Source organism: Catharus ustulatus, chromosome 3 (assembly GCF_009819885.2).
Source record: "Catharus ustulatus isolate bCatUst1 chromosome 3, bCatUst1.pri.v2, whole genome shotgun sequence".
Taxonomy (NCBI): domain Eukaryota; kingdom Metazoa; phylum Chordata; class Aves; order Passeriformes; family Turdidae; genus Catharus; species Catharus ustulatus.
Window position 1 is genome coordinate 68,692,292 of NC_046223.1, and position 27,420 is coordinate 68,719,711.

General features: G+C 39.5%; 1 protein-coding gene across 5 annotated transcripts in view; it reads right to left on the bottom strand.

Annotated features, from left to right (window-relative positions):
* Positions 1-3,676: 3,676 nt before the first annotated feature.
* DSE (dermatan sulfate epimerase) overlaps positions 3,677-27,420 on the bottom strand; it is a 33,972-nt gene continuing 10,228 nt past the window's right edge. For 2 of the 5 annotated variants that reach the window (XM_033056394.1, XM_033056395.1), the window contains 5 exons: positions 24,770-25,238; positions 13,548-13,801; positions 9,607-9,846; positions 8,405-8,612; positions 3,677-6,706 (listed from right to left, as the gene is read on the bottom strand). In XM_033056394.1, coding sequence (XP_032912285.1) covers positions 4,945-6,706; positions 8,405-8,612; positions 9,607-9,846; positions 13,548-13,801; positions 24,770-25,185 — 2,880 coding nt within the window. In that variant the 5' untranslated portion in view covers positions 25,186-25,238 and the 3' untranslated portion in view covers positions 3,677-4,944. Of the gene's footprint in view, positions 6,707-8,404; positions 8,613-9,606; positions 9,847-13,547; positions 13,802-15,015; positions 15,202-24,769; positions 25,239-27,420 lie in introns of those variants that run through there. The other 3 variants (XM_033056397.1, XM_033056396.1, XM_033056398.1) reach the window with 3 other exon arrangements.

Here is a 27,420-nt window from a genome sequence, read left to right on the forward strand (position 1 = left end):
AGGTTTACTGTAACTGGTGGAGCATCTTTACTAGGTCATGGAACAACTTGGCCTTCCTTAGCATGTCCCAAAGAGTTCAGTTCCTCATTCCAAGGATAGTCCTGTTCTTTAGAGACAAAAAGAGCTGCATATGCTGTTCACCTATTCCCTCTTGCCACAGGGTGAATTCATCTAGCTTACCCTCACAGCAGCATGGCAGCGTAGGGAAGTTTTCTTCACTAGCATTTCCTGTAGGCGTATCCAGTGGGCCCAGCTTTTCTGGCATTTCTCACTTCCTATGTTACAGTTTTAATGAAGACAAAGTGGGAAACCAGGGGTTTTATACTTGTGATTTTAGAAGTGTTCCACCTCCTTGAAAAATGCCTTCCAACTGGAGGTAGGTATGAAGCTAGACTGAGTATGGAATGTTTGGTGAAAAAATGTATGTCAATATTTTGGGGACAGTCATAAACTCATAGATAGTTGTTGTGGATTTTGTTCATGGTAACAGAGCCTTGGGGGTTGGAGTGGCACAGTTTTCCTCTTGGTTGTCCCAGGGTCAGTTAGAAAACCAGTAAAATCATTGATGGTTTTGACACTAGCCAAAGGGGAAAAAGGTCACAACATCATGCTAAATGTCTTATACAATAATGCATTTCAGCTAGCAAGTTTTGTCTGCATCCTAAATTTCTGGAAAATCATCATAAATGTTATGAACGCTTTGTCAGCCTGAAGAACCTGTCAGGAAAGCGAGCATCTGAGAAAATGCTACACATGCATTTCACTGAAAGAATGCACTCATATACTGTGTAGTTGGTTCCAGTCTCCTGCCTGCCTGAAGCAGAGAATAATTTTGTTCCTTACTTGAGAGGGTCTAGGGCTCTTATTTGAAGTGCTTTGACATTATTTATTTCCAGGAAAACAGTCTCTGTACTGATGATAGTACAGACATATCCAGCACTGGATTGCATAGGCCTTCTGCTGCAGAGAGCTCCTGGAGTCAGCAGCCAAGAAAGGACAGAAAATGACATATTGACTTCATTAGCTCAGTCTGACTTACCAGCCTGAAGTTACCCTATTGATTTTAACAGAGCAAAGGGATTAAAGTTAGACAAAAGTATTTATGGTCCCAAGTGAGTCTTTTGCAGGCCAAATAAATGTGAATGTAATGTCCCTGTGCAGCTATTTTCCAAATTCTATATGCTTTCAAACACTAAGAAAATGCTTTTCATCAGTGGAAAAAACATAGACTAACAGAAGAATGTGATGTATTTCAGACACAAAATTCTTCAGAATAAGCTTTCATCTTACAATTTTTAAGAAATGAAGTAATATGCTCCTTTCCCTTTGCTTTCATAAGTCACAATGATGTATATAACATAGATAGGTATTTTTTGCCTGGACTCAAAAAAATCATTGAAAGAATCTAAGAACCAGATTCCACTTCCACCCTCAAACATACACACCACTACCTGTGAGCTAAATTTCCATTCACTTTGTTCAGAATACAGTGAATTAACTTTAGACTAAATTAGACTGCAGTCCTGCATGACTGAAGAGCAGCTATTGAAGAGAAATTGAGTGGTCAGTAAGGTCTCAGATGAACCCAAGAACCCATCCACATACCCCTAGTTCTTGGATAGCCACTTCTTCCTGTGGCCAGACATGCAGAAAATGAACATTTTCAGAAATGAAAAAGAAGCAGAATAAGAGTGGGAGCAGAGGCATGTGCTAGAGACACCTCAGATTTTTTACTCCATGTAAAACAGGGAGTGAAAAATAACTTTGCTGCTGGGTGCCATACAGTGGCATTTCAAAAGCTGTTCATTATACACAGTCTAGATTAACCCAGTGCTAAATGCTTCTACCATGGACACCAAGGCCGCTTCTTTCCTGCAGTTCAAAGGATGCAAAGGTGAAGAGACCCTCTCCTGCATAAGCAAGTCTGGAGAAACACCATCTTTCCCCAGCCCTCCCACAAGCCAATAGGGTTGTTGGGCTGATTCCATTTACTGTTCTCCCTCACTGCATTTCCTAGCGAAGCAAGGGAAGCTCGGATTTTTCAGAGTCCTGCCACCTGGGGCCTCACACTGTTTCTTTGCTGTGACACAGGCACTTCTAGCCAACATAGCCCATGCCACATTACTGATGACATAGAACAATCTGCTCTTCCACTTGTTTCAAAATCAAAATAAGTTACAGCCCTTGGTAAGGAATGAGAGAGAAAAGAATGGGGAAAAAAGAGTGTAAACAGAACCCCTGGAGAGGGCCTTTTTAAAGGCTCTGGCCTGGAAAAGAATAACTAAGGACTCTTTTAACATCTAGAAGACAGCACAATTAAGGCCTAAATTGCTTTTTTAGTTGCCCAATCTGAACGAAAGACACATCTTTGCAAGTGGAGTTCAGAGCAGCAAGTAATGACAGTCATGTACACATAAATCCTTAACAGGTGCAAACCAAGCACAGGCTGCAAAAACCCTGGATGCACACTTTTTGCTGAAATGGGTCTGGTCTCTCATTGAGGAAGGTCAGGCTGCTGCATTTCATTTCCCTTTGCACACACACCATTCATATGAATGTTGGTCTGCTTTAAAAGCTGCTTTAAGACCTGGCTGTAAGCATGGACAGCTCTTGGAACCACCTCTTTCCCTTGGCACTGCTGGAATAGTGCAGAGAAGTGTAGCGTAAATGAGAGTTAATGTGAAAAACCATACCTTAATTGCTAATCTGCAGTTTCATTTGACAGCTACACAAATCCCATGCTAGCATTTAGAGCCACACTACAGCAGACTAAGAAAGCAGACTAAGAATTGCAGGCTCTTCTTAAGTCTTCTAGATTACAGGGTGGCTTTCTGGTTGTTCAAAGCAATGGCAAATTGACACAGGGGAAATGTGCATAGGCATGAAATGAACTCTTGATTTTTTGGTGTTTCATGGTAAATAATAGTATTACCTAATATAAAACAAACAGCGTCTTTAAAACTGAACATAAGCCAACAGCTATTTTTGCATGTGTTTTTGTCATCACAGTGCAAAGAGAAATAAAGAGATTTCCAGCTATCCACAGCCTGTGACAGTTTAGCTGCTTTCAGCAGGCACCACTACCCACATGGAGTTGTACAGGTGATATTCCCCAGGCTCAGCTCCCTTTGCCTTAAGAAACAAAGTGAGTTGAAATAACCAGTTATCCACCTCATGTGTCTTTTGCAATTAGGGAAAAGGGGAAGGTATGTCTTGAAGGTGTTCCAAGGTCTTAGGTGAGCTGAGTTCCTGTCTGAAGGCGCTCATAACCCCATGACTACGCATGGCTGGCATACATATTTCTGGCATACCCAGAAATAAACTGCGTACCTAAATCTTTGCTCAGATAAAATGTAGCCAGTTTCACTGAATAAACCCAAGCATTGAAGACTGCAGTAGGGCTTATTTATGTGAATACAATGCTCTGAACTGACTCAGTGGCTGGAACCTAGTGAAAATATTCTGACCTATTCACTGAGGATGTTTAGACAAGGCAAGCTCATCACATTTCAACACACAGACTTGCAGAAGGCTTAACAGGAGTACGTAGATAACACACATCTAAATGATGCAAAGAAGAGGAAGCAAAGATTTGTAGTTTGAACCAAATGTTGATGAGCATATTAGCTGTAATTATCAGGAAAAATATTTAAATCAAAGAAAAACTACTTTTCCATAGAGATAATTATAATGCTTTTATTTAGCAAATGTACTGAAGAATTGTTTTTCTGTAAAGACATACAGGTATGTCCCAATTCCACAGAGCTTCCATTCCCTCAAATAGCTGTGAATTTTTGAAATTAGTTTAATGAACAGAGGGGAATATATGTGGAGATGTCAAATTTATTTTTGTCATAAACCACATGGTTCCATTTACCACTAATCCCCAAATAATTGACCGGGGGCCACCAAGAGCTTGCAGAACCCTTGCTGGTGCTTTATAGAGAATAGGCTGTTCACAAAATTTTAACTGTCCTCTTTCTGGCCATGTGAAAAGAAAAAAAGACATTAAGTACTTCCTTAATACATACTTTTCCATACTGGTAGTTGCTGAGGTTACCACAGGATTGCTTTGGTTCTTTGTATTTTTAAAACTACATATAGAAGGGCAGAGATCTAGGACAATATTTCCCTACTAAGACATTCTTCAAACTACAGAAAAGTTTATTGAAACCTTGCCTTGCAAAATGGAGAACAGACCCTACAGAATTCAGCATTCTTCAGCCTACACTTGGCTAAAATATAAATGGTTTTTTTTCCTGAGAATTGTGTTCTGTTCTACTTTGAGTTAACCCCATATTTGCCTTCTACTGCTACCTACTATTGATGTGCCTCTCACTTGGCAAGCACTGATCTCATTGTCATTTCCCCATGTGCCTGATTGTAAAGCATAGAGGAGATATAAGGAGCTACAATAATGATGCAGGTGTGTCCCACATTGAGCTATTCTTTGGTTTGGCAAAGAGAAATGAAGTCTACTGCTAAGCTCTGCCTCATATGCATATGTCTGAATGTCCTCATCTTAGGAGAATGTCCAAAGATATCCCTAGCAGCCTCAAATGAAAACTCACTACATGCAAATCAAATTCTGTATAAAAAAAAGGACCTTAGAAACAAACCTATCAAGAGGGCTTTTCTCACAAAAACATTAATTACAACTTTAAATTACTGAACTCTGATGAACAAAGCATAACATTCCCTCATATGTGAGGCCCAATTCAAAACACAAAGGAGGAGCACTAAGTACGGATTTTTCTGTGATATTCATTGCTTGCCCTATTCTTTAATCCTTTCTGGTCTGAAAAAAAACCTTTCCCCAGCTGTTTCTGGAATGTTTTGGAAAAAAAAAAAAAAAAAAAAGATATAAACTTTGGCCCTATTAGGGTTAATGCTTTTGCATAGACTTACATGACCATAAACTGGTCAACTAGTAGAGGTCTTCTGCTAACATTGTGACTGAGAACAGGAAGAATACAGCCACAATAATATACAGCTGTCTACTAAAAGTATTGCATACAGACATCTTTGGCCATGCAGTCTCTTGGCCTTCTGGAAATAAGTGAGCTGCATTGCTAACATGACAAAAAAAATAGCAATGTTGAGAATCAGAAAGAGGCGAGTATAAGAAGCTGATATTGATGGGGCACTTCGAGCAGTCGCCACCATTTGTGCCGGCCCTGATCGGCCTTGGATTGACAGCCCAGTTTTGTGCTTCACATAAGTGATATCTGCAAAATCCAGAAGATCTTTCATTTCCTCATCTTCGTCTACAGGCAACTCTTTTTGTGCTTGAGTCTGTGCCTTTTGTCGCACTTTTCTTTCATTTACCTCAATTTGTGCAAAAATGTCAGGAACGGCATCAACAAATTTGTAGCCTTTGGCTACCTTTCTGTTTTTCTTTGCTCTGCCACGCTGCTGCTGCTGCTGCCTCTGTGAGATTGCAAATATCCTGTCAATGGCCTCCTCTGTCTGTCTCTTATCTGAAAACCTCAGCAGACGCTCAGCAGTCTTCCTAAAGCTGGCCGTGTTGCGTACACGAGACAGGATCTGCTTCTCAAGCTGTTGGAAAACGGGCTTAAAATGTTGCAGGTTCCTCTCCACGATCCCTGTGTAGTCCTTCACTTCTGGCACTGTGGAGCTCCTAATGGCAGAGGCTCGGTCAAAGACAATTTTCTGGCGATCTGCAATAACCTGTGCAAAGGCAGAGCGGGAGCCATCCTCGGCAGGCCACAGGTACACGGCGTAGGCATGCTCACCAGTGGTCACAAAAACATCCAGCTGTGGGGAATCTCCACGCACAGTGAAGCTCTGCACGTCCACAGAGGGCCCGATGAAAAGGTAGATGGCCCTGGTGATGGGGCGCCGCAGCAGGGTCGTTACATTCACGTAGTTTGTTCCATTGTAGGGGTAGCCCCGGGGATACATCCTTGAGGCAATGGTGGCTTTCTCACTGTGGCCAGTGTCGTCCATCCAGTACATCTTATATATCCCATCACGTTGCCTAATGAAGGCCCCATGGACATCATCAACAACTGTTTCTTCAAAAGGCACATCCACATTGTGGAAGAAACTGGTCGCTGCCTCCAGAGGGCTGTCATCTTCTAGGTGGATTTGGTCCACTAGCAAGAGAAGCTGGGGATGGAGAAGTACAAGGTTTCGCTGCAATTTTCTCAGCTTCAGTTTAGGATTATATGCACCCACTCCTTCTCCCCTGATAAAAACTACCCCGCTTCTCTCTGTGGCGGCAACAACTCGTCCCTGACAGTCGCCAGCCAAGTCATGTTTATATTTAAGCCACTTTGAGGAACAGTCTTCTGTAATCTGCCCTTCCCATGGGGAGAAGCAGCTCTTAGACACAGCAGGGGAAAACATCAGCACATTATTTAAAAAAGTATATTTTGGCCCATACAGAGCTTCTGTTATGAAAGGTACGCCATTGGGAGCGAAAGTAAAGGAGTTCTGGTCTGGGTGTTCGTGGCCAGCATTAAAGTTCCTCCACCCCTTGATCCATTCTTTGTACTTGTTCTTATGAACAATATCATATATTGCACGTCCTCCCAACTTTCCTGACTTGAAGGAAAGGAAAGGCCTGTTGATTTCAGCTGGCAAAGCACTTCCATAAGTTACCACTCCCCAGTCCTCAAAATAATGCAGCTTAGGAACCCCATAGTCTGGTGGAGGCACAGAGCGCAAACTTGCATCATACCTGCAAAAAAAGATGAGAAAAATGGGGTGAAAAATCACCTGATTGATTCCACTATCAGCACTTGTACAAAACTCAAAAAACAATTCACTATTCATATCAAGGAGCAAGCCAACAATATAAAACCCATAGTTATGCTTCCTAATCACAAAGCTGTGATTATTATTCATCATACTAATCCCTACATAAATTCGTTGTGCACTTTTTATAAAACAATAGCTGAAAGCATCTGCTCTGCATCTAAAGCAAGCAGTCTTTCCGCAGTTCAAAAATAGGAGTACCACTAATTTCAAACTAGCCATGTTTTGTCCTATGTAGTCATAAAGCTAGTGACTATAACACCGATCTTAAAAAAAGGCAGATTAGACCAGGCTGCAGACTCTGCCTAGACATCAGCATTTGTGCCTATTTACTGACTACTTAGCAAAGAGAAGCAGAGTATCTGTTTCCCCAAAATGATGATTACAGAAGTCTGTAGTCTTCAAACAGAATAGGCAATAAATTAAAAATTAATGAAAAGGCATTCTAAATTATAAACATTTATTATTTTTATCAGTTAATGTATGTTAGTTTCTTTCTCCAAACTTGGCTGAAGAAAAATGTTCATGTTTTTTCTTGAATAAATTTTAAGATGTAAGACATTTTGTTTAAAAAGAAGCCTTAATTCCAGAAGAGATTAAAATTATAATAATTTTATCTATGGGAATTAAAACAAAAATCCACAACAAAACTTAACCTTCTGGCATTATTTTTAAGCAACCAAAATAAACAAAACCATATTAAGCCCACTAACATTTTTGTTAGACAGTTTTGGAATCAGATTTATTCTTAAAACTAACCAGGAGCTTCTGGCAGACTCTAGGCAGTCCCAGAAATTCCATGAAGACAAAGGAGAAAACAGTGATGGGATGAGGTTGTAGAGGAGAGATTCTGTATTTTGCAAGTAACAAGATGAAGGCTGCTTGGAGCCTAACAAACACGCACTCTAATGTGCACATCATAAGTGCAAATCAACAGATATTCAGTATGATTTTTTGTGCAAGAGAGAGAGAGTTAACACTGACTCGTCAAAAATATATTTATCTCCACAAATTAACAGAATTCATATGTGGATCTAAAGCATCTTGGGTTTTTAAATTTATTAGTTTTAGAAGATTGATGTAGAAGTTAGCTGTAAATTGGTAAACTGCATGGATAAATATCCATCTAGTCATCTACCATGGCATTTTTTTCCAAGCATAACTTGCAAATTAGTGTGCAAATCCAGTTAACAGTAGCATCACTGCTTGGATTATTTAGCTTTTAAAAGGAAGTTTATACTATTTTACAGAAGTTTTAAAAGAAAACTATGCTTTAAATATTTACCTAATTAATTATAAAAGAACACAAGTATTAAATCCCGTTAGAATAGACCAAATCGAACAAAGACTACATACAGGCAAATTTTTGATTCCTTTGGAATGACCTGTATTCTATGAAAGCGATAAACGGTGGAAAGAAACCATAAAAGCAGATGAAGGACAAGACCAGGGTGTTCCCTGTGGCATCCTGTACTGTGCAAGTGAAGAAGTTCCTCTGTGCCTGGGTGGCACACGGACAGCCTGAGCCCGGCCTCTGTGGCGCACATATACAGATAATGAATTATCACTAACAGCAAACAGCTGCCAGGTTCCTTTTGAGCCCACTCATTCCCATTCATACCAGAGAAATTCAGTGTGGAGAGTGCACCACCTCTGCCCTTTGGATGGTGTGCCTGGGCCCTCCACCACACGGTTCCTTCTGATCTGCTCTGCCAGCCAGTTCCCACTGCCATTGCGCATGACGAATTTGTCAAGAAACACCAGCTGACTCTCCGGCCCGTAGAACCAGTTATAGTTGGAATCCGCAATGGCCACGGTTCTCTGGAACCCTTGGGGAAAAGGGAAAAGGACTGTAAGAAAGAACAAATCTGTGCACAAAGATGCTTTTGAAGAGTGTGATGGTGAAGTCGAGTGGTGCAAACAAAAGCAGCCTTTTCAGATGTTTATAGACCTGCTTGTAAATGAGCCGTAAATAGGTTACACAGGAGTGGTTTCCTTCTGCTGCAGCTAACTTGAATATTGACCTTTCTTCTTTGGCTTTGAGCTACAGACAGCCAAATGCTACCCAAAATGTAAGATGCAACCACTTCCTCTCCTCACTAAAGTCTGGCAAAGGTAACTTTCCATTTACAACTTTTATGTTGTTATGTGAATCTATACCCTCCAAAAGAATAAACCAGAGGTGCTCCCGAAGAATAAAAAAATCAGCTTCACCTTGAAACCATCAGTGTGAGTTAATTTTGCTCTAAGGAACCTTTCCTCCAAAGGATGCCTGAGGTCTCACATGGAGTCAGCACAATTCTTTGTGTGCCTGTGCTGCCACACCAAAGCTGCATTCAGCCCCCCTTATACACATTGATAGATCTGGGGTTCCAAGAGAGTTATCCATCCTTTTTAACCTGGAATTTGAGCAATGTAAGTTCCTAATGAAGTGTCCTCCAAATAAGTAACATAAGGGGTAACAGCTTTAAACTGAAAGGGGGTAGAACTAGTTTACATATAAGGAAGTCGGTCTTTCCTGTGGCGATAGTGAGGCACTTCAAGAGGTTGTGAGGTTGCAGATGTTCCACTCCCAGCAGTGTTCAAGGCTAGGTTGTATGGGGCTTTGAGCAACTTGGGCTAGTGGAAGGTGTTCCTCATTAATAAGCAGTGATAAACAAGGATGTTACTGTTTTGATGACTGCTAAAGGTAAAATCCAAGGAAATGGTTATTTTGAAAAAAATCCAAGTAGAGTGCTGTTTTAAAACGGCCCATTTCAAGCATGAAATTTATTGCTGCTTCAAAAATAAAAAGATTCATCTTCATTCACCCAGAGCACTTACCTGGCAGGACAGTCCTGTACATAAATGCAAAGTGCTGCTTGAGCCAGGGGTGGCTGAAATGATTGATGTCAAAATGCCTTTGGACAAGAAACATGTACTGAAACAGTGATCTGGTTGTGTAGCTGCCATAAGCCACCCCTTCATAGAGGGAGCCATCTGTGACCTCCTGCAGCAGGACTACTGACTTCTCCATGATGGCCAACACTTGCTTGGTCCACAAGTAAGCTTCCTGAAGGTAGCCTGAAAGAAAAAGACAACAGAAAAACTAATTACAACACAACAGTTCATAGATAATGCCATCTGTACTCCCACAGTGGGTTCCTTTACAACAAGGAATCTGCAGCCCAGGGGTCTATAATACAACCCACTGCTGCAGCCTCTCTGTACTTCTAGGGTGAAAAATCAAATACTGCATTTAAACACAGCAAAGCAAGGTCACATGAGCATGGGAAAATCTACCAAACCCCTTTTGCTGATAATATGGGACTATGCTTTACAACTTAAAAAGAAAATTTCCTTAATGCATTTAGGACATGCAAAAAGGGAAGAGCCAAACCAAGACTTTGCATTTCAAATTAAAACTGTATGAAAACAGACCAATGGCCCCACTAGAGGGCTCCAATAATGCAACAATTCTGTTACCACCACCATGGTAAGGAGATCCACAGAGACCAAAAAAGTTCACGTTTGGGCTCTATTAATTGATATTAACTGATATTCTACTCACGCTCTATTTTAAGACCTGCCCTGTTCTATTTTTATTTTCAGTTTGTTGTACAACCTAAAGGGTTATCCAAATAAAAGCTATTTTGGAGGAGTTTTGCATGGGTAATTCTAAAAGTAGATTCCTCAATTCCAGAATAAAATTAATCATCCAAGTAGATAAATTCTCAGCCTCTACATATAAGAGCTCTAAGCAGTTTTAGTTTTTCTAAAGAAAAGCATTTCAGAGATTTTACTATTTTGGTCTGCTCTACACAAATCAAAGAGGGAAGAGGTCACAAGAAACCTTCTCAGTGCCAGTCTGCTTTCACTAAGCACAAGCATGAGGGCATCAGCACCGCATTTATGTATTGCAGAAGTCAGCACATGGAAGCCAGCAGAGGAAAATCTATGTGCCTTCTCTTATTTTCTTTTGGACTGAGTAGCAAGAGAGGTAGGACTAAACAGAGATCAACTGCCTTGTGCTTCTACAGGGCAACTTAGTGTTCTCCCAGCTCAAAGTGTCTGGACATAGATTTAACCAGACTTAATTCCATCCTATAGCAAAGCCTAGCTGGCACATGTTACACCCCACTATGTGGCGAAGCAGGGCCTGCTGAATGAAGCACATGTGCCAGGTTAAGGGAGTAGGAGCTACATTCAATTCTGTTATTCAGAGTGTTTCATCTCATTGCCACCAACACTATATTTATGCTCAGCAGCGATGAGTAATTCAGGCATCCTCGAGTCAAGGCTGCCAAATCCTGCTCAGTTAACAGAGAAAAAAAAATAGCAATGTCTAAGCAAAACAGACAACCTAACACAGTACTTTGAACACCTGGATGAAGAGAAAATTGTGGTGGGGAAGGCCTGAGCAACAGTGTCATGGTACTACTTACTTTCACTTCACTCATAGCTGTTAAGACACTCTTTCATTACTCTTCATAGAGTTGGCAGGCACAGTGGTCTGTCAGAATAAAATCCTGAAAGTTTCCACTCCTGTTTTCCCTTGTGACATAAAAGGGAAGCTAGTTTTTGACTGCTGCAAGAATGTTATTTGCTATGGTTTAGCACAGTGCCTTTCCCACTGTAGTGCATTAACGCTGTTTACTTAGGGTATATCTGTGCTATAATGCTGCACTTGTAGTACACTAAAAGAATAATAGTACAATGAAATGAAAAAAGTAAAAGACTCAACACCCTGTCAGGCTACATGACAAACTAGAACAAATCTCACCTACATTTAGCAGGTATAAACCAGGTATCTATATTAATATCAAGGCCTTACTCTATTACCCTCTAAGTTTCTATTTTGAACATCTGAGTGTCTAAGTGCAAAGACTTCGCCATATGCATGTGCCTAGAATTAACTTCAATTAGTTTCATTTTTCATTCCTATGGCAACATTTGCATTCTTTTAAATTGGCTATTTATTCTCTGCAAGCTTCAATAGCTGAACTGTGTTTAAACTTAGTAGCTGGAATTTAAACCTTCTGTGAGAAAGGTTTGCACTGGGGTACATTATTTGCAACTGCTATGTTTCTGATACAGAAGCATAATATGTTCATTCCTTTTCTCCCTCTCTTTTTTGTCTCCTTCAGATTATTTTATTTTATTTTGGAATTACAGGTTTTGGGTTTTTTCATTTTGGACTAAGAGAAAAACCTCATTTAAGTTGCTATTTAAAAAAAATAAAGTTGCTCTATATTAAAACAACAGAATTTTAATTTAGAAATATATGGTCTGTTTTTATCTATTTTCATTTTAAATATTACCACTATTTTCAATTTGCTCAAAAATTCATTACTTTCCTGTTTTTTCCTTTCCTCCTCCCCCCCAAACACCATCACTTTAGTGAAAAAAACATTGCCCAGCTTCTTGTGATCTTTTCATTGTTTTTCACAAGGCATACTTATGGTCTATACCTTAACAAAAAGCAGAATCATCTTGCAAACTGCCAGCTTTCTGCATCAACAGAGGCTTAGGGAAGGAAGGAGTTATATGAAATTTAGCAAACCCACTGAATAAACATAGCTTGAGTCTCCAATTTCTGGAAGGGAGACAGGGAATAGGGAATAACTTCCACACATACTCTTGATGCTTTTCAACATACACACATCAGTCAGTGTGTTTGTTTTGACAGGCACTTAGCAAAAAATGACCCGCCAAACATAGTAGTTGCCAGTTTTTTGTCACACTTCTTTGGGCACTTGAAAGCTCCAGTGATGTGCAGATGTGCCTGTGCTTGGCAGGGCTGAGCAGCCTGGCTCAACACCACCAGAATCCAGAGACTAGATTTTCCTTGACTTGCAGTGCGTAAGTAATTCCATTGGGGATCATGTTTTCAAAATACTTCTAGCACATATAAAATATTCACCTGATGAAATATTGATTCATTCTTATCAAAGCAGGAGCTGGCTTCATGACTTCCATCTCTCAGCCGAGTACCTCTGGGGTTTAAAGTTGGGATTGCTCACCTGTTTTCTCTCTCTCACTCTGTGACTTGCATTCTCCAGGAGGACAGGAATAGCCCCTCGACAGAGCAGATGAAAAAGCTACTGGCTTTTCCAGGGTATTCACCTTGGAAATGGGAAGGATGGTTTTATGTCCCCAAAGCAAAGAAGAGGAAACCTGGCACAAAGGTTGGTTGTGTGGTGCAAGGGCAGAGTTCAGGGGGAAAAAAAAGTACAGCCTTACGTATCTCCATAGAAAAGGCATTTGGGAAGAAAGGTCCAAAGCTGTGGAATTTGGGTATAAAGTTACACTTTTGCAGCTCCCCCAGGTGACAGGACAGAAGTCTTGGATAAAATTCCAGGTTATTCTGTTGCTTGGCTCCTAGGTGAGAGCACTGGGTGTTTCTGACTGCTGACTTTCACAATGCTTTGTGTAAGGAGACCAAGTGCATCATTCTACATTGATAATCTACTGTGAAAGACACTGTCCATGAATCAGTACTGGTCAAACTGTACACAAGGATTTTTAAGTCTTACAAACTGTGAGGCAAGAATTTCAGAATCACTTAGAAAACTGAACTTATATAAACACACATCATGCTTCGTATATCTGCCCACAGACTTTTGTTCTATTCAGTAAATTAAATTTTACCAAGTACCAAAAGAGCAAACCCAATACTGCTGTACACTAAGAAGCATTTTTATCAAATCCTGAACTCTGCTGCATAATTGGCTGATTTGAGCTGACACACTTCAGAAAAAGTATTCCTATGGCTTAGCACATACCTTGATTCATCAGAACCAGGCTTCCAGCCAGCAGGGCCACACAGTTGGTAGGCTGGTGGTTGTGAAGGTACTGGAAACCCCATCCACGTCTGTAGGATGTTTCGTACATATATCCTGAGGCATTGGCAATTACTTCAAGAAATCTCTCCTGTTGAATCTTGCTAAGGTAGCTGTACAAGAAGTCATAAGCAGTGGCAAAACCAACCAAGGAGTGAGCAAGAGGAACTTCATCCCAGGGGGCATCCTTCACTAGCCTGTCAGTAAATAAAGATGGCAATTAATTGAGCTTCATCTACTTAGTTTTCCCCCTTAGTGTACTGTACATGTATATGACTTAAAGCCTCCAAAATTAGGTGATTCAGGTTGAATTTTAACACAGTAGTAAGATACTTACCAAGTCTCTAATCTATTCTTTCCTATCCTAAGTATAGACAACACTAATCTTCAAAGCTCATAAACTTTATTAGAAAGATAAAGTTGCTAATTACTAGAAAAATGTTTGAAATACTCTGTTTTCTAGGAGTAAGATAGGTGGAATATTGATTGTACAGAAATGGAATCTATTTACCTGAAGAAAGATTAACATAATTTTTGTGATAAAGTAATATGTCAGGGCTTATACTCCTCCAACCTCCTGCAACAAATATTTTTTTCTTTTACAAAGGAGTCAGTTGATAATAAATGGTGCCTATGAGACTAAAGCTGCCTTTAAAGCAAGTATAATAAAAAAACTCACTATACTGTTTTGTCATGTCCCAAATGCATTCAAGGACAGAAGTAGAGAAGTGGAAACTTAGTGTTACTATAGCTTGAATTAACATTATTAATAAACATGGATTTTTTTAATGCTAGGATAGAAAAAAGGTAAAATGCTATCAATACTGAAAAATTATTTTCTAGGAACTACTGGCTTGTGTCCAATGATTACACTAAACTGAGCAAAACAGTAAATTTTTAGCAAGAAAATTCATAATATAGGTAGCATGGAACAAACATTCCTCTTAAATTAAGCATACATTGTGTATTAAAGACTCTAGTTTTGCAGTACTTACAGTACTTCCAGATCATGGTTGTACAGAAAAGAAAATGTGAAGGAATACATAGTGAAAATAAACTTTTATAAACTGAAAAATCATCAGTTGCTCTCAGGTTTGTTTTCCTCTTTCCTTTTTTTGCAATCTATTTTCTATTACAGAAATGAATTTAAATTGTTGAGATGAGTGTCCTACTGCAGTCAGTAGAAATGGTGCTGTGCTCCTGAAGGCACACATATTATGACTCTACAAATAGGATTTCACCTTCACTTGTGTAAGCAGCAGTGCAAACAGATGAGAAAAAAAATCCCCAAAGAGTAAGATAAAATGGAAAAAAATCTGCTACAGAAGCATTCAATGGCATTCCAATTACGACCATCAGCCTAAGGCACTGGGATGATGGTAAAAGACAAATGCAAGTGAAAAAAAATTACCTGAAATTTTTATTTCAGAATATTTGTATAATGGGAAGAACTCAAGTTTGCCACATTCATACTCCCATGGAAGGAAACGCTCTGTATGCTTCTTGATCAGCTGAATTTCTGTCAGTTTTAACTCTTCACCTTCTCTCAGCTTTTATCCCATCTTCTGCTTGCAGTGAAATTGAACATTCTTTTTTCCTTTTTTAAAATGAAATATTTGTCTCACAGATTTAAATACATCAATCTGAGTTATCTGGTTATTCATCAATCTCAATTATTTCTCTATTTCTGCTTCTTCATCTTTCCTTATAAATGAAAAAGCTCTTAAAATGTTGTTGATTCTATACATAAAACTAAAGTTCCATCCTATGCCAATTATGTGTAACACTCTGGCACCATGATTTCTGTCAGGAATCCTTTGATACAGAAATATTCCTTTGATCAGCTATATAATGAATTCTAATTTCCAAAGTATTTTTAGTTTCAGTAAACCTTTGCATATTCAGAAATCAGAGTTCAAACAGGTACAGGAAATTTCACTTTAAAGGCATCCGCTTGGAACAATTACAAAGAGTTTGAGGCTAAGCTATACATTAGGGTGGAAGAAAAATACAATGAAAGAATTTGAGCTAATTTAAAATATTTAATTCAAAGTTCAGTGTCTTTTTAACAACACACAAGCTCCTAATTAGATTCTGATTAAATCTATTCTGCCTAAACCTGATCTTCACCTGACTTAATTTAAAATGTTTTTTGCCAGTGGAACAGATTTATCGTAACTTTCACTGTTAAGGTGTATGCTAACTTTATGCTTAGCTTCTAACAGAACACCACACCAAATTCTACAGCGTAAGTGGATGTAATAGTCTCCATGGCACTGCTTCTGACAAAATAGAAAGCAGTCTTCTACACGGGAGGTGATAAATTGAGAAGGCATAACTTCATTTAGGCTCCTGATCTCTTCAAGAAAGAAAGAAAGAAAAAAAACAAACAACAAAACAGACCCCACAGCCATTCAGTGTATAAACCCTGGCACCCTTATATACATACTGACATAGTTACCCAGTTTGGATTAAACAAGCAATTTTGTCATAGCTGCCCTCAAATTGCACTTCTATACAGTTAAGTCTTGCATAAAATTTCATAGAGGAGATTCACACAAGTAATAGAGAAAATTAAAGACGACGATTTAAAGATCTTAATTTCTAAACACACAAACCCACAGTCAACATCTGTTCTTAAGATGAAGCTCTTCTGAAGAAACAACTCTTTGCTATAAATCAGTGCACCCACCCTTAACTTAGTTTCAAGGGAACCAAGTGATGTACACCAAATATGTGGAAAATGATTCACAAGAAGAATGGTCAAGCAGCATTACATGGTTTTTGTATCTAAATTATGTTCTCATTTTTCAAATGCATCTCCAAGTGTCAGACTTGGTAAATAGCCTGGCTGATAAACTGGAAGAAAGCACAGAGACACAGGCGGGCACTGAATGTATGTGAAAAAAATATTTTCACGGTTATTAACTACTAAGAAAAGTGCTATGTATTTATACAAAGATAGGTAAAAACAAGCTGACACTTTGCCCTGTACAACAAGCTGTTTTTCAAGCCACTCACTCGAGACTAAAACTTAATATCAGAGAGTATGAACTTCAGCTTCACAATAAACTGTATGACGACAGCATGTAACCACTACCTCAAGGCTGCATTAGCCTTGTCAGCCTCTAAAGGCATCAGATGCTACAAAAACAAACAAGTAAATCCAAAGTAAACAAAAATATCTATAATGGGTTCTTTAATACAGAACAACTGCTTAGTTGCAGACATATGCACTTTGAGCAAAGACGACTGTTCCAAAAATTCTAAAATATATTTTAAATTCTAAAACATAAAGGCACCCCTACAGTACTTTTTTACACTTATATACTTGTATCTGTAGGTATAGGTATATTTGGAAGAGGTATCTATCTGGAAACTTGGGAAGGTTATGAAAGAGCAAAAAGTGCTGAACAGATTTGCTACCTCATGATCAAACTCTATATCCAAAGCTATATGCATTATTCTGCAAAAAAACTGCTGTCTGGACAAATCCTGTGAATGGCACAGGATAAATACATGCTTGGGGAGTTCTTTAAAATTTTGTTCATCTGTGTCCTGTAAAATATTTTTGTTACTTTATTTTAAACATTCAGTTTGATATAAATCCTCCATGAAGAAAATGGAGAACTAAAGACACAACGGATAAGGCTGGAATTATGGATAAGTAGTATGGTTTTCCTACATGTGTTGAGAATTTTAGCATGATACAATGTGGTTTATCTGTTTTAGATTTGCCACCTTCTACAATGAACAATGAATATGAAGAGGGGAAGACCCTGTTTTCCAGTGATAATTGATGGCACCAAAAACCATCATGCATGCACTGCATTTGTTCTATGTATACACAGTACCTTCATAAATGCAATTCCAAGCTCTAAATAAGTATACCATTTGCTTAAAATTTTGGGTGGAAAGTAAAAACCACTATCACCAACAAAGTCAGGATCACTATAACCTCTCAATTACTTGACAACATTCCTGGTGCTACTGCTGCCTCTTCTGGAAAGTGTTTCTGTAATTCCTCACTATTCACTACCAAATAACTACTTCCTTACTGAAAGCAAGGTCACCTGGGTTGGGGCAGTCCCAGACATGAGTACAGGCTGGGAGAAGAATTCACTGAGAACAACCCTACAGAGGTGGATTTTGGGGTTCAGGTGGATGAAAAGATGGACACGACCCAGTGAAGTGGACCTGTAGCCCAGGAAGTCAATTGTTCTGGGCTCATCACAAGCAGCATGGCCAGCAGGGTGAGGGAGGGGACTCTGCTCCTCCACTCTGCCCTGGGGAGACCCCACCTGGAGTGCTGCAAACTGCTCTGGGCTCCTTAGCATAAGAGCATGGACCTGTTGGAGTGAGTCCAGAGGAAGCCAGAATGATGCTCAGATGACTGGAGCACCTCTCCTATGCAGACAGGTTGAGAGAGATGGGCTGTTCAGCCTGGAAAAGTCTCCAGGGAAACCTTACAGAAACTTTCTAGTATCTAAAGAGGGACCTATAAAAAAGAGGGTTTTTGCATGGACAGATAATGATCAGACATAGGGGAATGGTTTTAAACTAAAAATGGAGATTAAGAGTTATGAAGAAACTCTTCACTCTGAGGGTGGTGGGACACTAGCACAGGTTGCCCAGAGAAGTTGTGGATGCCCCAAAACCCGGAAATGTTCAAGGCCGGGGCCGGAAGGGGCTTTCAGCAACCTTGTCTAGTCCAAGTGCAGGGGTTTTGGAACTGGAGGATCTTTAATGTCCCTTCCAACCCAAACAATCCTGTTCCTACTATTCTGTCAGAAATACAAGCCAAGAGGGAAAACTATCTGGCCAGTTCAAGGCAGGATTTATATCAAATTCTGCTGCTCAAGTGAGTTCCTTGATCATGACCTGTGGGATGTTTAGAGTTATCTTTCCTTCACTGTGTATCCATTTCTTAAAAACAAATTGAAGTAAATAGGAAAATAATCCTCTTTAATCTGAGATACAGAATACCCTTCCAAGCAGTGTGAGATCTGAGTTTCGGCTTCTAGGTTAACAACTAGCATGGTATCAGTGCATGTAAAATAAAGAATTAAGCACATCCCGACACGTGCATTACACAAGTAATCAACATCCTGAATTTTAGTGCTCCAAACTTTCCCATGACAAATGACTGCAGAATAACTTCTGGAGGAGATAGAAGGAAGGATGCCAGTACTCCCTCCTCAGTACTGAAATTCTCTATCTCACTAGATGCATGCAAAGGAAATGACTGAGAACTCTTTTCTAATGGCTTAGAGGAGAAAATTAGTTCTAAGACAGCCCTGTAGTGCATTTCGATGCCATCTACCCCAGATATGGTAGCCAGCTGTGAGCATGGTTGAGTTTAAGGCACACTAAATGTCAAGTATGGATGCAAATGAGGGACATAATGGGGCCAGCTGACCTCTTGGTTGCTTGTGCAACTGTACAATTGTGCAATTGTCTTCCCAATGCCATGGGCAATGCCTTGGCCCTCTTGCTATTGTCCTGACCCACTTCTGAGGGAAGAAGATACATCTTTAAGCCTTCCACCAGGCAAGAAAGAGAAATATTCTTCTGCATACGTATCAAGAGGAAGAACACCTTCCAAGGGGAATGAGACCACCAACCTTTATTTTATAAACCAGATAAAATCTTAAATATTTTTCTTACAAAGTCTCCAAAACAAGGTATTTTTTTGTGCTCAAGTGGAGTATTTTCTTAATAAATGGAGCAATATTCTACAACTGTCATTTTGGGAAGGAAAAAAGAAAACTCTTTGAAAAAAAACAACCTCGCAGCTTTTACCCTTCCCACATTTTTCTGGTTGGCTGCCAAAGCAAAAGCCCTGTTATCTGGACAGCCTTAGTGCTTGGTCCTTTGCAACAACAAAAAAGTTAAAAACAAAAACATTCTTGAAAAACTGACAATTTATGTTTCTGGCATCTAAGGTAAAACAGGTTTGCCCCTCTCTCTTTACCAGTCATGTTTCAGCAGCAGCCAATCTCATATGCTTGTGCTCATTGCAGCTCAGTTGACAGGAAGAAAGGCAAAGGAGTGGTTAAATGTAAAAGGCTACATTCATGTCAGTATGGGAAAAATAGCTTTAACAGTTTACTATAAAAATGGAGTTGTACTGCTTAAGTGCTACGGGGAGGAAAGTAAAACTTTAGATCCTTAAAGATCTTAATCTATTTTTCAACCTCTTTCCCTGTGTTTCCTCATAAGTCTATGACCATCATTCTGATGCTTCTAAAGCTTCTTTCAGATCTTCTCTCATTTCTAGCTTTGATCACAAGAGAGTCTTTCTCACATAGGGCTCGCTTTTATGATGCTTCTGTGTTGACACATTAATAAACTAGAACTGACTCTTTTAGTTGTTCTCAGTGTCATCTTAAGCAGACACATAAATTTAATTATGTTATTATTTTAAGAGATTGCCTCTAGCTCTTGTTTTAGCAAATTTTTTACCAGTTGCACCACAAAGTTAGCTCCCTGTAGCTACCACAGAACATCAGCACCAATTTATCTCCTATACCAATTTAGGTATTAAAGAAGCTCTCCCAAATCTAGTTAGCCACTTAATTTCACAGACATGCACAATTTCTATTTTTAAACACTACATATGTAGAAGATAAAACCAACATAAGGGTTTGATATTTCACTTACTAACATATTTCCCAGATATCAAATTCATCCTCCTACCCTTCCTTTTATTTTTCTTCCTCTCTGAGGGAGACAGCTTATCCGCATCCTCCAAGCTTCTTTTACACTAACTTCTATTCCAGTCTTATAAAGGGCCCTAAGTTTGCTTTGAATGTGATTGCTGCTTGATTATTGGGAGTAAAACAGAAGTTATAAATTTCTGGTGTCAGCACCAGAAATTGCTTTATTTCAACTTGGCATATATGAATTTACTTCAGTTAAATGATTATCCAGACATTTAATTATTTACATGTATCTATTTTTACCTTGTAATCTGTATTGTTCAACATCTAGCACTATCTGGATACCAACAGCAAGGGTATGTTTATTACAAAGGATAGGATGCTCCAATATTTTTTAATAAACAATGACTAACAGAAAGCTACATGATTGCTAGTTTGTAAGAAAGCAGCGGAAAGGTCACAGATTTGTTATGCTGCAGCCTCCTGTTAGCTTCTCCTTAGTTGCTGCTATTTCCTTGGAATGTCTGCATGTGTGTGACAGTAATTATCTGCCCTGTGAAACCCAAGCAGCCACTGTTAAATCCCACACCTTACTGCACATTGGTAACATACTTGTCTTCAAAAATGTGCAAAAAAACCAAACTATGTGCAAAAAAATCCAAAAACCAACCCACAGAAACCTCTTTCTGACCATTGCAAAGTGGAACATCTCTCTTGCTACAAGAAGGATGTAGAATTTGTGAACCTGAGGCCCTTGTTTGTAAGGTGGGTTTAGTAAAGAAGAGGGTTTTTCGTTGCTTTGTCCAAAACAGAGATTCTGACTGAACTGTTATTTCTGCACAATGTGTGACTCTGATTACATCATTCTGCTCAGTACGGGAAGGGACAAGCCAGCAGCATATGGAAAGAATCACGAGAACAGATCTGCTCGGCCAAAACGCCCTTCTGGTGGGGAGTGCTCTAGGGGCCAGTCAGAGATAAAAAGCCAGAGAACACATCAATATCCTCTGTTCCCTCTAAAAAAAGATAATACAGTTAAAATATAAGGAAAACTCCCCATAAGATTTCAGACAGTACCTAAATATCGAATCCATGTAAAACCAAGTGGTTTATTTAATACCAGCTTTTATTTTTTAAAACCACTAATGCTCATCTATTTCAACTAAAATATTAATACACGTTTGTTTGCTGTTGCTAGTCTCCACAAGTGTCATTCCCACATTGTTTTGGGTGATTGTTATAGTTAGCTGTTACCCAGTGCCCCTCTGTTTATATTAAAATGTAAACCTACTCCAGGATGTAGCCATTAGGGATGCTCTGCTAATGAGCAGCATGCCTATCAAATGGGTTGTTATGACAAACGGCTCAACCTCTGTTCGTTGACACAAATGGGAACTCAGTTATGGGTGTAGGTTATTATGTGACATAAAGTGACTATTCTAATAGATGAGAAAGGACAGAGTTCTAAATTACATGCCCCTTCCATGTATATATCAATTACCACCAGACTTTCTCATAATTGTATCCCGGGATATTGAATGATATTTGGACTATTGAGGATTTCACTAATGTAAAGAAGAAATTTAAAATGTCAGTCTCCTTAATCTCCTAGCATTCTGAAACAAATAACCAGTGACATTTTAAACCATATTTCTTTTATTCAACTACTGCACATGCTAAAAACATACACTTTTGTTTTCTGGTAAGGCTTAAATTTTACTTAACATTGCCAAAAAAACTAGAGGAAACTCATTAAATTGAATTTCTTTTTTTCTTTCTTTTTTTTTTTTCATTCTAAAGCTATTTTAGAGTCAATGCCATGACAGCAGAAGTCAAAAGAAATCCAGATTATACAACTGAAAGTATTAAGCTGCCAATGCCAGATTTAACTTTCCAACATGTTGATGAATCTGACAGTGATAAAAAAGTTATTTTTCTAGAAAATTTATATGTCAGTTTTTGGCACCTGCATTACTGAGGAGGTCTAAGGAGAGGTCTGTTTTACTTACCTTACTGATACCTCTTTTTCCTGATGAAATAAACCCTTTTCTTAATGAAATAAAGAGGAGTTCTGGCAGGTGTCTCTCCTAACATGCAAGGCTCCCAAGTCAGGCAATATCAACACTGCTCCTTCTTTCCACCCTCCTGATCAGAACACACGTGCTCTCAAATTATTTAATAATTCCTACTTTTCTGAAAACCACTGTTGGACAAGGGAGAGAGGTGTGTATTACTGCCACCGCTGATGGGGCTATAGTGTAAATTCCATGCTGACAGCATTCAGACATAAGTTCTCAGGGGGGAAACAAAAATGGAAACCAGATCCATGTTTCTGCCACAGCATTTGAAGAGCTGGCCAGCTGGAGGTTATACAAGGGGCAGCTTAGCCCAGATCTATTGTCTATGTTTACAATTTCCTCCTGCACTTCCACTATTATTATGAACATTGCGGCCACTTCTTTTGCAAAGCAGAGAACCCTGATTAAACCTTGACTGATTTCTGAATGGGATGTCTACATCAGAAGGGAAAGACAGTAAAAGCATGGTTTCTCTTTCACCAAGGTAATGCAAGATACTTGCTTGAGAAAAAAACAGTAGTTGGAGGCAGGTAAATAACATCAAAGCCAAGTGGAAATGGGATATCTGCTTGGTTCTGATCGGTATCTGGTCAGCTGGGACAAAGGAGAGCATTATAACAAGGGACAGGACAACCACAATTAATCCAGGGCAGGAATCACAGGACATAAGGAACTTAAATAAGGTTGAGAAAGAGAGTGAGAAACCGAAAAAAAAAAACTAGACACAAGAAGTTCTCCCATCCAAAATAATGCTTCCCCCTCTTTCTTATTTCATTAAAACAGATGGCCATGTAACTATACCCCACCCAAAACAAGTTAAGAAAGAGTGTGAATGATGAAACTAAGGAGGAAGGTGTTGACTTTGGAGCAGTCTCCTACTGGAGATGGTCACACATCCTTGAATTCACCTCTGGTAAGCTATATCCCTCTGTCAGTGTGCCAGGAGAAACACGCACTGTCTCCAGAGCCAAGACTGAAGCTTTGTATTGCTATGTTTCAGTGGAAGGTTTTGGAAATTACCACCACTGTTGAGACAATACTTTTTTTCCTAAATACCACGTCCTCTCTTCTGTGACATGCAGGCAACATATATGGTCATTGTGTCCCTTCATTGTCTCCCATTGCTTCTTTTGCTCTAGCTCATGTATTTCTATGGCATTCACCATTTTAATACTTACTGCAGGGGAACCCGAACACTATCATATCTTTTCAGTCATGCCCATCAGGAGGACAGAGACCCCAAGTTATGCTAGTTCAAATCCAGCATAACTCCAGTATTGGCCCAAGGAAGGATGACATTTATAGAATACTATTAGTTGGTTACTAGAAGGTAAGGAATAGTAGTTTGAGCAATGAATACTGCTTGAAAAGTTAATGCTTCTCTTCCTTCTGCTGAGCTGCTATCAGCACAGAGCTGTAGGACAGCAGCTATGACAGAAAGGGAGCAATGCCCCATCCGGCTCCATCTCACTGCCCTGGGCAGACGCCACTGTCCTGTCCTCTGTCTGAACCTATTCACAGTGACACTAATCCTGGACTGTAGTCTGCAAGGTGCACCAAGTGGCAGCTGCTGCAGGGAGATAGGGGAAATGTATCCGCCTGAGCAAAAAGAGGAGATGAATTGCAGGCGGGTATGAAAAGGAGGAGATCTTGGGGTCTCAACTCTGGAATCACTCCTACAGAGAGAATATTAATTTCTCTCCCCATAGAAAGAGTGTGGCACAGAGAAGGCAGAATAACTTGTAGGGATGACAACTCACACCCAGGAGAAGTTAATCCAGGAGGTGGTCATCAAAACATCAGTTACTCAGGCATTTCCAGCAATCAGATGGACAACTATCATGTCCTAGTATGTCTCAAGGAGAGGCCCAAGAACTATGCAGCCAAGTGAAACTACCACTCTAAACAAAAGCTCAAACAGATGTTCGAGCAGACAGCAGAAGCCCAAGAGTGTCATTTTTACCTACCAATTATACCTTTTACATAGGTCCCCCTTTTCTAAATTCTTCCTAAGGAAAAATTACCCACAAGATATGTATGAATCTGGGGAAAGAAAAAAATTGTAAGTAACACTTTTAGCACTTGCCACAAACCAGATGTGAAACTCTTTCTTCTGATTGAGAGTGGGTTTGGATTACTTTTTTCTTTTTTTTACAGCACACAGGGTGGTGCACAAAGGATCATGCTCCTCTCAGCATCAACTTTCAAGAGGATAAGTCCAGTGAAGGTGAAAAGCTGTGTGTCACTGCTGGTCCAGATGAGGGTAAATGCATTCAGCAAGTTAGTCACTGTTAAAATGAATATTAGTACAACTGACATAATTTAAGCAATTCACTCATCCACTCACTCCTCCAACTGTAAGCAGTTTATACAGCAAGAACAACTTAAAAAAGGCCAACTTAAAAAAAAAAAGACAAAAATCTACCAACTAGGCTGAGCTGCCATCCTCTCCATGTAATCCTTGGCCATATTGATGGCCTCCAGGTTTTCAGGGAAGAGCACACAGAACATTGCCAGGGCCCCAAGGTTGTTGCCATAAATTTCATTCCAGCGAGCGCTGAACTCCTTTGGGTCCCAGGGAGGAAGGTACTCCAGGGGATTTGACAGCATGGTTTGCACTGCTTCAATCAGACGAGTTGCAATGTGCTGGTGCGTGGTGCTGGCCTGGAGCCTCAGAGTCTCCACATCCCCCTTGGAGAAGTAGAGCATGGGGTAGCTGTCATAGTTGGCATTGACAAAAGGAACCATCGTGTCTTGGTCCTCCCTGGCGCCGCACGCAAAGGCAAAGCAAACCGCGTGTATGAAAAACACACTTGGGGCTCCCCGTGTGTGAGTCCTCATTGTGGCATCAGATCTCCAGGTCTCAATAGCAGCCAAACCATCTTTGAAATGTCCTGTGGTAGATGGACATGAAAGAATGAGTTAGGAAACAAATCTGTGAGACACTATCATCCAGGAGCCTCTCTAGGAAATATGATTCCATCTAAAGAACCCCATGTATCCTCCAGGTGACTTTCAAATAATTTCTATTTGAATACTTCAGATGACACATCTACTGAGCAATTCATCTGAGAGAAAAAACTGTACACTTTGAAGAAAGTCCCTTCCTTCCCACACCTTTCCCTCTAGTAGCTGATACAGCTGAAGGGACACAACAAAGCTCTTGTACTCAAGATTTCAAGTAATTGCAATAGTGCCTAATATGAAGCAGTGCTGACTGTACTGGCAAGCGGAGAAGAGTGGGAAGGGAGGAAGAAGGGGGAGAGCCAGGGAGCTGGCGGCAGCCAAGCCTGCGTGCTGCCTTGGCTGATGTTAGCAGCTGGAGAGAGGGAAAGAGGAAGAATGCTAGAGGTTTGCGCTGGGGTCACTTTATACAGGGCTTGAGGCCTCCAGTTCTGACACGTCCTCATTTTAAAAAAAGAAAAAGAAAAGAGCAAGTCAGGAGTCAAAAAGAGAAACAGTAAGTGGCAGAGTCTTAGAAAAACAGCTGAAATACTTCGCCTTCCAGGCATTTAGGGGTTTGCATTATTAGTATTTTTTTCCAAGGGGTTTTCCATTTTACATGTGGAGATTTACTGCCAATTACCAAGAAGGTTGAACACTGAATTGAAATGCATATTCTTCTACATACATAACTTCTTGAAATGTGCTTAAATGGGAATTCGATGTAGAGGCAAATACAAATTAAACATAGTAAGTTACTCTGCAGAAATTACCAACTATCTGGCCTAAAGTCATAGATAAAACATGGCCAAGATCCCCCTGAGGAAAGCCAGCAAATTCCTAGAATTCTTATGAGGGAAAAGGTTATGGAAAGCAGGCTCAAGTGAGACAGTTTTATGTAAATAATGAACAGTAGTTTTTTTCAATTATTAAAAGGAGAAATAGAAGGAAAGAAAACCTAAAAACCAATACATTTTTTTCTCCCATGGAAAACCTGTTTCATAGGATTCAGTCATGAAACTTATAGGAAGTTAAAATACAAAGCAACCTTTTATTTTTCTCTACAGGTCCTATTCCATGGCCAAAAGTTTCTAAGGCTGCTAAAACCTTATTTAGAGACCCACATCCTGTTTCAACAAAGTGAAATTATATGAGAAAACTTTGACAGACAGGGACACTTCATGACTACTGGGTGCCCAGACCCTTTAGATTTTTGTGCTCAGATCCTAAAATTAATTTGTGAGCAAACATCTTTGGCCAAGAAATACATCATTATGTACCTAGGGCACAAATAATATTGTATCCTGTAACTGCTTAAATTTATCTATTACAGCAAGCAGCATAATTGTTTGAACAGAGCATAATGGAAGATGACATTTTCATACTATTTTAATGCATTTTACAAGTACGTTTTGCCCTGTTTTGAGTGTAAGCCAGTTATTACAGGACACATTATCACAGGCTGGTTTATTTGGTAATACTTTTACTATATCTACATAGTCTCTCACCACATACACACATACAAATAGACACACAGAGCGTAGTTTAGACATACTCAAATCTAGTTGTATTCTTCTCTATGCTGAAGGAAACTATACAACAGTATATTTTGACAGGAAGGAGGTAAAAGCCAGGCAAAGCAATACATTATGGTTGAAACATGATGTAATTTTTTTTAATTTATGAAAAAACTGCTTTGTCATAATAATAAAAAATGCCAATACAGTTTGTTTTTAAAGCCTCTGTGATCCTTTAGAACTGTGGGCAGAGGAAAGAACCTAAAAAATACCCCAAAAAAGCTTAAAATACTTGTGACTTTTTCTGTGTTAATAATTTATTGAAAAAATTTCCTGGCTCACACAAGCAGAAAGAAATCCCAGCTAGCAATAAGGACTTCATGCATTCTTTCCTTTGGTTTGATTTCTGTAAGCACTTCTGCACATCAGTGAGAATTCAGAACATGCATAAATTTAGGGATCGTTTTAAGAGTTCCCTAAATTAAGTTATTTCTGACCAACCATTAAGGACTACAGTAAGATTTCCCAGAACTCCTTTGCAAACCTGAACACACATTTCCCAGCATTACACCATCATCAAACACATCCAGGGTTGCCAAAAAGTCATAGTCTGTAC